Genomic DNA, 15,603 nt, shown 5'->3' on the forward strand with positions numbered 1-15,603 from the left:
TCTTTCTTCTCCAGCTGAGGAAGACATTATTTAAGGCTACAAATTACCAAGACCTAGAGGTTCTTCCACCAGCGATGATAGCAAGCAGACGGCAGCAAGACACGGAGAGCTTGCTCCCCAACCCCTTACATAAAGCACCATTTGCATTTCATGAGCCTTAATTGAGTCTATTGCCCTCCTCCCCACTGGCTCTGCGATTTTGTGCCTGTCACTGTGCACCCATGCACCCTTGAAGGAGCTGTGATAGATTAAGGTGGACCTTCTGTTTGCATCCCCCTCATTGTGTTACAGAAATTAGAAATTATCTCCTGGATGGCTCAAAGTAGGGGGAAAAAAAGGGGGTTGCAGGAAGAGATAGTGACATTGGGCAGGATAGGACAAGACAGGGAGAGTGTGTACGGTATTAATGGGAAAAGTGGTTATTTTAATAGCTTGTCCTTGACCCCGTGAAAGCAAAACAATGATGTGTGGAGCCCCTAGACACCCACAAAGCATGGAGTTAATAATGCGTATCACTCAATACCTGATACACACAATACACTGATTTAGTATTTCCTTCTTTCTTTTTGTAAGTAATTTAAACCCGCCATTTTTTTTTTTAGCTCATGCACAACTGGATAATCAAACTATAAGTGAAAACGCAGGTCGAGGACAGAATGCCCGAAGGAAGGAGTTTATTGCATCTCGAGGTGGTGAAAACAAATGACATCTGTCATCATCACTTTAGTCAGTGTTACAGGGAATCGGCCTTCCAGACTGGATTGGGTTTAGGGTGACATGACTAATATGTCTGGTCTGTCCCGCCACATATATGTAGCCCGTGTGTTTACGTGTAGCTGCGTACACATGTGAGTATTGGTCTACTCGGTGAACACATCTACAGATTTACACCAGGTGTGAAAAATGGTACCTATAGAATATCCTGGTGTAAAAATGACTTTGAAGCAGATGTAAAGCCTGAGAATGTAGGCAGCAAACTACAGTTGATATAGACGGTTGAGGAAGTAACGCAGATGCTTCAATGTTTGTCACAGTCATAGTCATAGCCTACAGCTAACGACTGAAGATATTATTCAACCCTTAGTGCTCATTCGACACAGATCTGTGCCGCAGGCCCACCCTTGGTTAATTGCTGTGGGAATAATACACATCTCCTTATATGGACATCCTCGGGTGTGTGTTTATAGGTCACATATTCAGGCTTTAGTGCATTTTTTTCATGTTCTTATGTCGTTGAGTCAAAGTTGTGATTAATTCTATATCCCATATTTAAATGTATTTATTTATAATATTTCAAAGATTCAATCCGATTCTTTTTTCATTGGTGAAAATTAAAAAATAATTTCATCAGATTGCCTATAGGTTGTTCTTAGAAAAAGGATATACGTCACTCTATATTGCACATTCTTATAGCCTCTGTATATAAGTTTTAATATAATAATGGGGGAAAGGTAGCCTAAATGCTCTCAAAAAATCTAAAAAAAAAAAAATGTGATAATTATACCTGAAGATATAGATTGGAACAGCTCAATATGATGTTCCAAATAAAATGCTCTTGCAATTTGGCATCCATTCCTTTATTTTGGTTCATATATTATTAACTATCCAAACCATTGATGCTGGACTGGATCACCTGCTCATTGGTCAGCAGGTGTAGCTCAGATCTGAATATGTATCCAAATGTACCTCTGACACGCCTTTCCTTTACATTCGATTCTGTGATTCAGTGAACTTGGCACGTTATGACCGAGTTTAATCAAACAATTCATCAGAACAAGAGCGATGATGTCTGCTGCCTTTACCTTTAACGACGTGTTATGCCATAAAAGCCTCCATAATGGCTCTGGAGGAGGGGCATTCATTAGACTGACTGAAGGGTACTAGAGAGGAGACGAATGGGAGAAATCACCCCTCTCTCTCTCTATAGCATGCATGCATACTGATGGCAGAGGGCGTCCGCCCTCGCAAACAAGCTGAGTTGCAGATGAGGCTTAATGATCGTATATAGAGTTAATGAGGTTTCAACTCACTTCGGTAAGAAAAATGTGATCTGCTCAAACCCCAGGGGAGACATTGAGTCCTTCGACTGTAATATGTTCTTAATATTACACCATGCTTGCATTTTAACTGCAATACTAGTATAGTACCACACAGAGGCAGTGTTTGATAATCAAGTTTGACATATACAGGTTTGCCGCTGTTCCTGTACTCATCCACAAGATGGCAGTGTTGAATAATGTGTGATAAACTCCCTGGCAAACCTAAAAGTATGCAATAATGTTACGGCTGGGAGTTAACATTCCAAAATATAATATATATATAAATATAATACTAAATTAGCAACAAATAATATATGTGTAAACTTGTGAACAGGCTCTTTTTTTGTACACTAATGCTACAATATAACCACAGAGTTCAGAATGTTGTGTCCTGAATTCACCGAGGCCATGTATGCGAGAGGGGGAGTCGGAGTAGGAGGCTGTGACCTCTCAGGCCTGCAGCTAGAATCCACCCTCTGAGAGTTCTCTTTCATTGCTGTAGATTTAAATACCTATTATCAGCTGAATGTAAAACTGCTGGCTATGGAATGACAGACTGTACTGTCAGTTGTCAAGAGTTTGGTGCACATTCTGTGTGTGGTGTTACTTGAAAAGACACAAGAGGCCGTGGTTTTTTGGTGGTAAGAAACATCCTTTAATGATTAAAGTCAAAGTAGCTTTGGTAATATCAAGAGCATTTTTGGATGTTTAGGTGTAAACATGGTATAGACAATTGAATGCTGTAGTTTTACACAAAGTAGTAGAGAGGGCAGTTGTCATTAGAGGGCGGTCTCTTCTAACTGAACCCGTCATTAATCGCCTAAACCCCACAGCAGACTGGCTAGTATAAGCTCCGAATCAAAATACTTCACCCTGGTTTCAAAGGGGGGGGGGGGGGGCACATGATCTCACAGGAGATGTCAAATGGAGGACAGACCCTCGCTTACAGTGTTCAAACTCCTTTTACGTCCGACGCTATGAGAGAGACACTGTTGACATTGAAACACGAGCCGCGTGGTTAGAATAACTGGCACCGAGTGCCAACGTCGGTGTCTTTGCCACCGTGTGAGTGTGTGTGTGTAACAAGTGCATCCACATGCACAAGGCAGCACATTTGATTTAACCGGGTCTGACTGCACACTGTAAGGAGGACCTGCTTGCTCGGCTAGACTGTAAACAGGAGTTCACATGCTGTTGACGTCTAGCGGCGGGTCGGCTGCCAGTTGTGGCGGATTCGTCGCCACAAATGCGTCGCAATTTGCTTCTATTTTAATGTCTTATTACCATTTACTGGCAGATAAATCCACACAATGCTCTTGTAGCCCAAACTCACGTAATTCACTGTCGTCTTTTTTTTTTTGCTCCTCATGCATCAAGTGTTAGTGTGAATCCAGTCCCTTGTACCAGTGGAATACACAGTATTAGATAATGCGAGAGAAGTTTTATTGAGTAAGTGAGTGTTGTTGTTTTTTTTTTTTTAAGGGTTAGATTGTCATCAACATCTGTTATGCACAACATATATAAACAGTGTTTTATACAGTAGAGTAGACGAACACACAGACGTCAGTGGGCAGAGACTGCAGCATGTCAAACTTCAAGTATGTGAAACAGACATTTGTATCATCACTGCAAACCTCTGTCTTTTGTACTCACATATAAAGTTAATACTAAATATTTTTCCTATCTTCTGGTATTTTCTCATATGGCTTCAAGTGAGTGGTGTTTGTTAATAGTAATGTTAGAATTCCACTATTTTGTCCTCAGGCGACGTCCCATGGTGTTATTTGTCTTTGTAGTACTCTAGTAAGTAAGCAATTTGACTTCTTTAGACGCTTAACAGCCATGGTCACAGGGTGAACACAAACATCAGAATGAGGGACATTTAAAGGCAACTCGAGCTAAAGTAAAGCGTATGTAAAGTAATTTCACGGTGATCAAACTCTTTCAAAAGTTGAAGAATAATACTGACATTACAAATGATTTTTGATTTCATCAGTGCACCACCCCAAGCTCAAAAATCCACTTTTTAATAGTAGCTGATGAAGAACGTAAAATAAAAAAAAAAAAAAAAAAAGTCAAACACTGCAAGGTAAAATCTGCTGTGTTCCCTAAATATGCAGTCAGGCACTGTATGTACAGTTGTACACCTTCTCTGATTCTCACTTTAAGTAATGGCAATCTGACTAAACAATAACAAAATAACTCTGTTGTAAATGATTGCTATCAGTAATAGGAATGATAAATATATAGCACCATCTTTTGTTGAAAATAAGAAATAGAAATAAAAAAAAAAAAAAACACTGAAACTTGCAAATTCACAAAATAGAAAAGGACCAAAATCTATACCTCATTGCTATGCTGCACCCCGCAGATGTTTCCACTCTTTATGCAAAGCAAATCTATCCAAACGAAAATCTTCCCAACCCTTCTATTTCTATACATGCACTTTGGTTAATATAGTTCAAGAAACGTTTTCTCTTGTTGTTTTTTACCGATTCTTTGGCAGTTACCAAATGAAGAAAAAAAAAAAAAAAGCAAAGAAAACACACAAAAATAGCATCCAATTATATCATTACAAACAAACATTGAGGCACTTTATCAGCTAAAACAAAGCTCTTACACGTATTCATTGACAGAGCAACACAAAAACTATGTACATATATGTAAAAAGTGTTATAAATAGGTTTAAACCATAGATACTATATACATCTTTTAAATGAGACAGTATTGGTTGTTTTTGTGTTGTGTTTACATGTTGTTTGTTGGTATCACCCCCCCACCCCCACCCCCCCTTTTTGTGTGGTGTGGCCCGGGTGTGTTGGCCTGGTGACTCCTTTTGATTGTTGGTACTTTGACACGACAACTTCCGCTTCAGAGGAGAACTGGTGACACTTGCAGTTGGGCAGGGGGGGTCTACTGGGAACACTGGGGCGAAGTGACGGCTCATTCTCGCTTCCTCAAGATGACATAGATGAGTCCGCTGATCAGTGCCAACGGGAAGGCCACCCACGCCAGGATGTAGGAATAGCCAAAGGAGTTAGTCTCCGGCACCCACTCCGGACTCATCACCGTGTAGATGATGGCGCCGCTCATCACAAACAAACCTGCAGGGAGGGGAAACATGTCAGCGGTGAGCAACACAAGTCTCCATGTGGTTCATCTATCAGATCCTGTGTCGTCCCAGTGTTCTGCTCTCTGTCTACTGTCGGCGGTCATCCCTCAACGTTACCTCGTGGCATCCCATGCTTATTCACCAACATCATGCCAACCTCTGTGGGCTTTTTTTGCCTGCTCTGGCAGGAACTGTTTGTCAGACCTCCATCCCACTCACCAACGGCCATCATGACATTTCAATTTGTGGGGCTGGCAGTGTGCCCATTGTCATTCCTGCTTGGCTGAGTGGGCACCTGGGTGCCAGGCAATGCACTGGCACAATATAGAGAGAGCAAAACCTGGGCTGTTGGAAAGGGCTGCCAACAGAGGACACAATGGACTGGCAGTATGAGCTGCTCTGTGGCGAAAGGGCATGCAGCACAATAGACAAGTGGTGCATCAAAACCATTCATCTAGACTCTCTCTTAATTGAATTCCCCGCCACTTACTGTGCTGTGTGAACACTCGTGTGTGGGTGGACTTGTATGAAGGTGTATTTTTAGACCTTTTAAGTGCTGCTGAGTATGAATTCAGTAGGGGATGCTTTTTTTTTTTTTTTAACAACAATAACAATGAATTTGATTCATCATATAAAGAAAAAAATTCATTCATTCATTACAGCCTTACTTAACCCTTTTTGCATTTTGTGTAACGTCCGTGGGATCTCAGTGAGTCTGTCAGTAATATTGTGAGAAAGGCCGATCAACTCACTGGCAAGGATCTGGAAGGTTCCAGTGAGGAAGAAGCGTCCGCCCTTCTGCAAAGTGAAGAGCTGGCAGAAGAAGAGGAAGAGAGACAGGCAGCTGAAGATGATGGACAGGATCATTAGAGCCTGGACTGCCTGAATCCACTCTGTAAGGGGAGGAAGAAGAGAGATTGTAATCAATAACCAATGACAAATATTCATCATGAGCCAAAGCATGGTTTATATAGACACGACTGCCCCTAAGTGTACCAGAGGGGAAGGGAAAGAGGAAACAAATAAAACAACAGATGCACGCTTTCAAAGGTTCGCTTTCATTGGCCTGGATTTAAGCATCCACTCAAAGAGGTCGTAATGAGCTCACTTCAGCCATGTTTACTTCTGGGAATGTGTAATGGATCCATAACAATGGAACCTGGGTATCTTGTTCCTAAAAGCTCTGTGCACCCTTCACAGCAGGGCCCCTATGACTGAATGTACCATATCGATTTTTAGTGCTAGTCCTGCAAGGCCAGGTTGCTCCGAGCCATTAACTCATTAGACACCTGTATTGAGTGGGAGGACGGGCTGCCGTCTCTGTGCTGTATCTGAGTGCGTGTTGGACTGCGCTTCATTCACGCCACCATGCCAGGAATCCCAGGATTTCCAAGCAAGGTCTATTTCTTGTCTGAGGGTTATCCGTCCTGCGTATCTGGCCTCTTAGGTTTCCCAAAGCACTCACTCTTGCCCCCCCCTCCCGTCTGTATCTACCCAACTCTTCTCTTCAGCTGTGTCTGCTTTTACTGTCACGTCTTTAGGCCGTCACAGCAAAAACTACTGGCGTGTCACGGGGGCCTTCCGTGTGTACAACTTGCAGAACCCGTTGAAGCGGGTTGACTCCTTTGATTCCGTGGAATACCGCCGCTAACCTCGCGCAAACAAACTTCTGACGTGTTTATGTCAACATCCCCGGGCATATGCGGTCTATCGATCGTCTTGCATAACGTAAATCAAAGACATGTTGTGGTTTTAATGGGTGGAGGGGCACTTAAGGGCACGATGCATAATTTATCACCGCTCACAATCAAGAAGCGAAAAAGGACGGTCAAGTAATAACGCGGCTCACTCTGTGTGTTGCCGTAACTTCGACCGACCGCATTTTGGTTTTATCACCATTTACAGAAACAAACACAGGCACTTTTCCATTGAGAAAGGCTGATATGCCTCTGATATCATTTTTTAAAGGGCAACACTATCTGCAATAATTGCACAGGGTTACCAGCCTGGAGTCAGATGACCTACAGTAACAGCGCTACAGTAGCCTACGTCCTGAAGACCATTGGCTCAGGAATGAGATATGGGAGGTAACGCGACACGCCGCAAATCTCCCTCCACAAAAAACACGGCGAGCACAACACTACACAATTAGACACCCCGTGTTTTCATGTGCTACGAGAAACGGGCAACATGCTCCTCTCCTGTCTCATGTATTAGATAAAACGTCACTGCTTTCTAATACGCAGTCAGTCCTCCATCCTTCCCCCTACTAACAGGGAGAAAGAAACTTCGACATGGGGCACTTCCTCACACGAGGCAAAGTTCAGGGCTTATCGCCGCTGATAAGCAAGTGTGACTCACAGTCATTTTTTACATGAATGGCTCGCAGTCGTATTACAATACAAAAAAGGCACGGCTGTCGCTGCACTTCCAAACAGGAAAACAACTGTTTATGTTTTCTATCTTGTCGCTTGTCTATTCTAAGACTCCGAGCCCCCGCCCCATGAAGAAACTCTTGTATTTCCTTCACTGTGTTTAGTCAACGTTGGGCTGTTTAAGTACTTTAAAAAGTCTTAAGTTTTGGGCGTGATTGTGTGACGTTTAACCCTGTGACTCGAGTGCGTCTCACCCCAGGAGTCATGAAAACCAAATGGAGTCGTTATTTTTGTAACCAAGGCAACAACAAGTGGAAATGCAGAAGTTTCAGAAATGTCCTAAAAATAACTGTGATGTGATTATGAATCACTTAAGACACAAAATGGTTGCTCAGCATAAAAAAGAAAAAGAAAAAAAAAATCAGGCTTGGCCTCTACAGTATGTGATAACAGACCACTATCCTCCATCTCCCAGAGCACAGAACACAGAGCTGGGGCGCAGCACAGCACAGCACAGCACACACACTGTCTTGAACAAACACTGTGCGTCAGTGCACAAATGAAAGCAAGTCAAACAAACTGGCTGCGCCATCAAACTACCTGGCAGAGTGTACAGGCACTGCTGCCCTGACAAAACACACGCTGGCTGAGCACGGCTCATTCTAGACAAATGACATCACCCCACTGCTGCCAGCAGCTCCCGCACCACCATGATGGCATATTTAGTGGCAAAACATGCAGCGAGTCAACGGTGATCTCACAGGAACTTGTAGCTAAGGCAATGGAATCATTTATTAACTGTTTAATATAAAAAGTTATTTGGATTCAAACATGTGGAGGAGGCCGTCTGTGGAAATAAACCTCTTAACAGTATCAGCAGCTGTTGCTTCAAAATGTCCCAGTGATCCCTGCAAACTAACACTGGGCATTATGAGCCGACACTGGGCGTGACCCGCCATCAGCATGCTATGTTCTGCCTGAGGTGGTCCAAGGTCTCCCTGCTGTCAAACACCGACACACACACTCAAACACACACGGATCTAAAACTTTAAATACTGCAGCCCCACCCTGATTGTCCACAGCTCCCTGACTCCTGTCACTATGCGCGGCCAACACGAGACCTGAATATGGACATCACACCACGACTATTTATACAGCAGCAGCCTATCAGCTACCACATCAGCACGGCGCTGCCACATTCTCTGCCCTAGATGGCACCAGAGTCCCGAGACACACCCACGTCCTCAACATGTATGTGAATGTTGGGGTTTAACCAAGACATTTATTCAACAATTTCAATTCTCTCACCTTTTTAATGTAAGTGTTGCTGTTTACACTCAGTATTTTTAAGCTGAGCAAAACAAACTTTAAAACACCAGCTTACTACTTGGCAAATGTTATGTTTTCCATTTACTTTGTGCAATATCTGCAGTTTAAACAACCGACAATGTCTTATAAAGGCACACACAATAAAACATAAATAAATAAAGTGAGGAAGGTGTCTGACCTCCAGTTGATGCTGGGTCACAGTGGAATCCATTGGCAGAGGTGCAGTTTATCCAGAGGTCTGCGGAGCTAGTTTCACCTGTCGTCCATACCTGGTGTCAGAGAGAAAGTCTTATTATTTTTAGAGAAATGCAAGTAATTAAAGGAAAAATATGGAAAATATTCAGAATCTTATGGCAGGTTTAAATCAAGATGTATTCCATCTAGGGCCAATTACAGTTAATAGTCATTCATTCCACCATCACCACCCTCCAGATGTTATGTTGTCAAATTATAAAGAGACAATATTTACTCACGCTGACAATTGTGGACACAAACAGGAGAACCAGGGCAGCGACGTGCAGTAGGACGATTCCCAGTAGTAGGAGCAGCATCTTTACAGACGATCTGGACAGTGATGAGAAGAGGAGACAGTCTGTGTCAGAGAGTGAGTGAGTGAATGAGTGAGTGAGTGAGTTAGTTAGTGTGGGGCTGTCAGATTGGTGGGTCATGGGTGTGTCGCTGCAGCACGCTCAACACACACACACACACGCCCCACAGCCTTCAGAGAAACTTCACCATGACTTGTCTCTGTCTGTCAGATGGCAGAATCCGCCTTTAATCAGTATAAGCATGATCACATCATTATTTATATTAAAATATATGTATATTATAATATAATATAAAATAATATAATATAATATATGTTGTCAATGTTTTTTTTCCCCCGCGAGATAATATTATTGACCTTCACTGGTGACCAGAGCAGTTAAATAGTAAAGTTAGATTCTGCTCAATTAAAGCATAATAAGTCAAATTTACACCTAGCGACTATACATTTAATACCGGGGTTTTTTGCAGCTCAGTCGTCCTGTCTGTGCGCGTAAATCAAGCGCCGTCTATCCCAGTGCAAAGCGCGTTTCCTTCTTTAATCCGCAGCCCGAGTGAGTTGCAGCTGAATGTAACGAGGCTTTAAAAGACACCAAAGTCCACTTACTATGAGCGGGCAGCTTGTATTCCCACAAAAACAAAGAGAGACTCGCAGGAAGCAAAAAAACAAGTGCTCCGAAAAAAAAGTCCCAACAGAGTAGAGTAGTAGTCCCTGCAGTGCTGAAAGTCGCTCTCGGACTAGATTGACGCCAGCGCTGTTCGTGCTGTTATAAAGTGTCTCATTATGGAAGAACAACGCCCTGCGTGCGTCGCTGCGTCATGGAGAGACCCTCTGGTCCGCAGCCAGGCTTCCCAATATAGACGCGCCATGCGTAATAGCGCACGGGTTGCCTTAGTTACAGACTCACACTTCTCGTGTAGTGACAGGTCTCGTCGTTGTTTGGATGTCGTGGTTACTAAAAGCGGTTATCTGCTTTCGAGGATTGTTTTTCCTCATCGTGTTTTCAACTTACAAATTATAATAATGCTGTACACTGCTGTTTGATGTAATGTAGTATCACATCATACAATACAGCACAGATATAATATCTAATACACGTGAAATCGTTGAATAATATCATATTTAGCTTGATTAAAACTTTATGGGCATGTGAAGTATTTTAGGGAATGAACTCAGTCAGGCCAGGAAGTTCATTTCTTTCAAAGGAAGTTCTTTGGGCTTTATCCAAAATAGAATGATTCACTATAAAATCAGCTCATTGTTGCTTTGGCAACTGGATAAAAAAAACATTGGGTAGTGTATTGTAGTATGAGGTCGTTTCCCTGTGCTCGTCATGTGGTCAGCCCCGTGATATGCAATGTGTCCGAACGTGTGGACGGGTATGCTCAGCGCGAGATAGCATCTGGGACTCTCCTCTGTTTGACATGACTCACTTCCAGTGGGAGTGAGATGGCGTTCCACCCTGACCAAGGACGGCAGCCCCTTGTTAAAACTGCAACCTGAAGTTTACCCAGTAAATGTGGTTGTGTTGCAATGGATGGAATTTCAGGAAATGTACTCGGGGAGTATAAGGGAGTGGTCAAAACTGTAAATATTTTAAAGAGTAAAGCGCCTGCCTTATCTCCCAACAAAGAGTTTAAAGATGGAAGATACGCCTGCTGTCGCTGAAACCCTTTCCAAATAATACAGTATAGGTTTGTTTGTGCATAATCTGCAAAATGACAGAAAACAAATTGATTTCATAATGCGCAGACAATAGGGGGCTTATGGATGGCACACCCCCCCCCCCACACACACACCATCAGCAGCCCCGCAGAGGAGCTTAGAAGAGCTGTGTAACCTCAGATAACCCCTGTCAGCATTCACTCACTATTCTTCACCACTTATCTCACACTTTCTGCGTGCCTCTGTGTGTGTTTCTCACACTCGGATGAGAATGGAGGCCTCTCTGCTGTGCTCATGTACACACACACACACGCACGCACACACATGAAAGGGACAGTTACAAGACCAGATCACAGCCTTGAAGTGCTGCTCTGAGTGAGCGCTTTGTGGCTGTGCCGCAATCAAAGTATGTGACATTCTCAGGCTGAGCCGTGCAGAAGTACCTCTTTGTCTGGCGTGAGTGTTTTGCTGCATGTTCGCTGATGAATCCTTTTGCATATTATCAAGTGGGACTTTTCCTGCTCACTGGGCCTTAGCGCTGTGAACCGGTCAACCGTGGAGGTTTACAGTGATGTGTGAATGAGATCTCTTGTTAAAAACGGCACTGTGGCTGTGCACTCGCCATTCCCATCCCTTATATGTCAATGTTTGTAAAAGCCTGACAATCAGTGGGCCGAGCGGACGCGGGAGTGTGACGTTTACTGTTTTTTTTGTTTTTTTTGTGTGAGGAGGCTGAAGCCAAAACTCTCTGTGGAGAGCCGCATAGCAAACATTCAGGGCAAGATACCCTCATAATGTTACATATTGACGTGTCGGACGTTTCACCTCCGTCCTTAAGATAGCGGGACTTATCTCCGTGTTAGCACGGCAGACAGTGAGAGTGCATACCAGAGCCATAGATAGGACCTCGGCCAGAGGGGAATGAATCAGGAGAGTAGAAATGATTGAGTTACAGTAACTCCATCCACATGCCAACACAGTGGAGAGTGTTAAAACAGATGCGGCTCCCAATAGTTGTGCTTTTCTTTTCTGTCAACACTATTACTAAATATGCATTAAAAGAAAGCAAAAACACATCATAAGAGATGGAGCCCCTGATTAACCCTTCTGTTACGTGTACTTCTCCTTACCGTAACTCCTAGACCACAATCTGTCCAGGACCCCTACTTTTGCCCTATGTCAGCTGAGATTTGGCACAGCCCCCCCGAGAAATAGAGCTTTGCGCCCATATAATTGTGTATATATATATATATATATATATATATATATATATATACTAAGTATACAGTAGCCATCCAATCACAGACAAGATTTTTAGCAGCACATACGGTGAAATACCTGCCAGTTATTGAAAGTGAAAGTTATCTTGGAACATTTTTTCACAATTCCACAGCGATACAATCAAAAAAAAAAAACCCAGGTGGCCTGATTATCACGATAATGGTCATAAGAGGGTTAAAGTCCATTCATGTTGATTTTAAAAGTATGTGACAGGCTTCATTGTTTCACTTGATCGCATTAAAACCCCAGTTTTCACTGATCTCCGCTCGAAAACCACAATCCATTAGCGGCGGCGGGATAAGTGGCTCGCACTCACAGCAAACTTTGAGACAGTGAACCCAACGGATGCTTCTTAGACAACAGAGGTAAGGCCCGCTGCTTGGCCACTAGTTAACGGGCCTTCAGCTGTTGGTCAGACGTGGCTCAGTCGCTTTAGTCTTCCCATCATTGTCCGTCGGACCACTGAGCTGTATCACTTTAATATCTGCCCCTCTCGATTCACACTGGACCCCTGTGGACCTGGTCAATCTAGTTTTTTAACAGACCCAGCAAGTCGGAATCCGTGTGCGATTTCTGAACAGCCATAAAACACTCGTCCAAATGGGAGAGAGGGAGAGGCTGAAAGAGAGATGAAATGTAAATACACTCTGTTAGTTTGTGTGCGGGTAAGTTTTAAGCTATACTCTCAACTCCTGTCTTGTCATCACACTTTAATCAGACTGGACGTGGGGGCCGGTGACAACGGAAGAGGTAAACGGAGCCCTGTCCTTTTAAAATACGTTAAACACACACACACAGTGGGGCGAGTACAGACACAGTAATGCGTTGGCCAAATGAAAGTCAGTCTAAATGAAAGCAGAAATGGATGCCAGTGGAAACGTTTGCCCTGCCAACCCATGCAAAGTCTGCAGCGTCATTGCTTTACAGAAGTTACCACAGAATATGGTGATCTCAGAGGAATCGGAAAAAATAATGTTGCTGAAATGTGTGTGTCATGTGACATTTCTGAAATCATACGGTCGTGACTCACCTCTAAAGTAGTGACATAAACAAGCCTGAAAATGGGAAGACAAAAATACATAAGGGACTTTTTTAAGTTTTCTTTGTCTCCTCCTCATAGCCCTGTTCTCGTTGCCTTGGCACCAGATATATACTTTACAATATGAAATAAAAACCTAGCACAGTGAGGTCATTGTGCATAACTCTCCCATCCTCTCCCAACTGTGATTCAGCAGGAAAAACGACATCTTCGCTGCTGTGTCACACTCTTATCTCTCCACTGCTCCCTCTGGCGCACATCCTGTATCTCGACTGAGAAGAGCTGGACTCACAGATCAATAGTATGGATTATTCCAGAATTCCATTTAATCACCAGAATGACCCCAAGACTTCTGTGCAACACACGGCATGTACCGGTCTTTGTGTTTGACCTGTGGACCTGTGGTCGGGGTCAGTTATGTGCAGAATGCAGTAAGGGAGGGTGTGATATTGATTTGATAAAAGTTTAAGGAGGTAAAAAAAGGCAAAAAGGGTTAGCAGACTGTCTTGTACAACCACAGAGCCACTTTATGTGAGGCTGGCAGTTGGGATGGAAAACCGCATAGAATATTATCAGTCTGTCTCCAGCTTCCTTCGCTCGTAACAGCCGCTGGGCCAATTACTCAATGGATTCCTGCTTAGTTTCTTCTTTTTTAACGTCACAGGCGACAGAGCGACCAAACGGCCTCTTGAGAGAACTCAGAGTTCTGGCACACGTCCAGAAACCGTAGGAAGGGTTAGTTCCCATGTATGTTTAGCATTAAGTTAAAACCGAGAAGAGATGGATTTGGTTTTTTTAAAAAACATTCCACATGTTGGAGCTGTATTCCAGTAAATACCACAATCCCCTGACAACACTCTATTTTGTTATTTTTATGTATGTCACATATTATTTTTGTTGCCAGAAGAACCATGGCCAAGAAGTTGTTTTCCATCTGCAACTGAAGGTTTGTAATCACTATAAGCCAATCATTTATACTTTAAAGATATTTTCCAGGTTGTGGGTAATGTTGATCTTAGTTTTACATTCTTGTATATTAGTAGTAGAGTATTTTTTTTGAGTTTTTTCATCTATTATACTTCAGTGGAATCTTTGAAAGACAGAATTTGCATGGCATTTTTGGTCGAGTGAGGAAGCTACACAGATCAACTTTCAACATACAATCAAATCAAATGTGAATTGAGCCCATTAGTGATGACAATCATTTAAGTATCTTCTACATTTGCAACTCGGCTGAGCTTTTTAGCTTCCTTTAACCCAGAGGTGTCAAACTGGCGGCCCGCGGTCCACATGTTATTTTATTCAGCAGTAGATGTACTTATTTACTTCATTTTACATTAGTTTTGTCTTGTTTTTTAATATTAACGGATTTATTTTGCGTCATAGACACACTTTTATTGTGAAGTGTGCATCATTCTGTATCAAAACAAAGACTTTTACTTTGAAATCTGTGAAATATCATCACGTATATATCTTTATTGCAATATCATGATGGAATATTGTGTTATCATTTTAAGATCACATTGCCCACCTGCTATTGTGCGCCAATTTGTTTGTGACTATCCATGAAGAAACATAGAAGACACTCTTAATGGGGTAAACTATTATTAATTTGCATATTTTCAGTGAAACAAATCATTTTAATAACACCCAGCAAGCTTTTTTATCATTTTTGTTTTGGACGATATATGCATTAAGTTTGTAATTACAGTGGAGTAACCCTCAGCAGCTCTTCAGCGTGGTATGGACGGTATGTAAGAAACACAAATAACACGGGGCACAGGGCATCTATAACAAGAGTGGGTGTTAAAAATAAACTGCCAATATGTTTGGACTGCGGGAAGAATTCCAGAGTACATTCCCCAAATGCGGGGGTGGTAGAAGAGGTCAAATAGGCCTATTTGTGTCTCATCCAGAGAGGGAACCATAACCGCGAACGAAACACGAGAGATGGAGAAACAGGCCCTCATTCCACTTAACTGAACTCTCTTTTCGTTGGCGCCTATTTCTGAGCGGGGGGTTGGAAGAGGGGAAAAACAAAAGTGAACAGATGAAGGGGCGAAAAACCGGCAAGCTTTTGCTCTCTGTCAGTGTGTTTAATTATAAGGTGATGAGAGCAATGAGGCTTTTGATTTAAGATAGACAACACCGGCTCTTTCTTTGCAAGCCCAGGACTCAGGAATGTGCCTGGGCACAGCGGCCGAGGACAGACACAC

General features: G+C 42.8%; 1 protein-coding gene across 3 annotated transcripts; it reads right to left on the reverse strand.

Annotated features, from left to right (window-relative positions):
- Window positions 1–3,460: 3,460 nt before the first annotated feature.
- Window positions 3,461–10,164, reverse strand: pmp22b (peripheral myelin protein 22b). Of its 3 annotated transcripts, none has more exons than XM_058621549.1 (5): window positions 10,009–10,164; window positions 9,329–9,419; window positions 9,034–9,124; window positions 5,904–6,044; window positions 3,461–5,143 (listed from the first exon to the last, which is right to left on the reverse strand). In XM_058621549.1, the coding sequence occupies exons 2-5, from the start codon at window positions 9,404–9,406 to the stop codon at window positions 4,983–4,985; spliced, it is 471 nt and encodes a 156-aa protein (XP_058477532.1). In that variant the 5' UTR covers window positions 9,407–9,419; window positions 10,009–10,164; the 3' UTR covers window positions 3,461–4,982. The 3 variants fall into 3 exon arrangements, with proteins under 3 accessions (XP_058477532.1, XP_058477534.1, XP_058477533.1); XM_058621551.1 differs by having other exon boundaries at window positions 9,329–9,447; window positions 10,009–10,153; XM_058621550.1 differs by lacking the exon at window positions 10,009–10,164 and adding an exon at window positions 9,858–9,932.
- Between the last annotated feature and the right edge of the window lie 5,439 nt (window positions 10,165–15,603).

Source organism: Solea solea, chromosome 21, assembly GCF_958295425.1.
Source record: "Solea solea chromosome 21, fSolSol10.1, whole genome shotgun sequence".
Taxonomy (NCBI): domain Eukaryota; kingdom Metazoa; phylum Chordata; class Actinopteri; order Pleuronectiformes; family Soleidae; genus Solea; species Solea solea.

What these genes read in the sequence shown, in the direction of transcription:
- pmp22b (XM_058621549.1), bottom strand. Translation starts at nt 9,406, where the DNA reads ATGCTGCTCCTACTACTGGGAATCGTCCTACTGCACGTCGCTGCCCTG. An exon ending in TTGTGTCCACAATTGTCAGC is followed by an intron (nt 9,125 to 9,328) that starts GTGAGTAAATAT and finishes CTCTGACACCAG; the next exon opens with GTATGGACGACAGGTGAAAC. An exon ending in AACCTTCCAGATCCTTGCCA is followed by an intron (nt 5,144 to 5,903) that starts GTGAGTTGATCG and finishes CCCTCCCTGCAG; the next exon opens with GTTTGTTTGTGATGAGCGGC.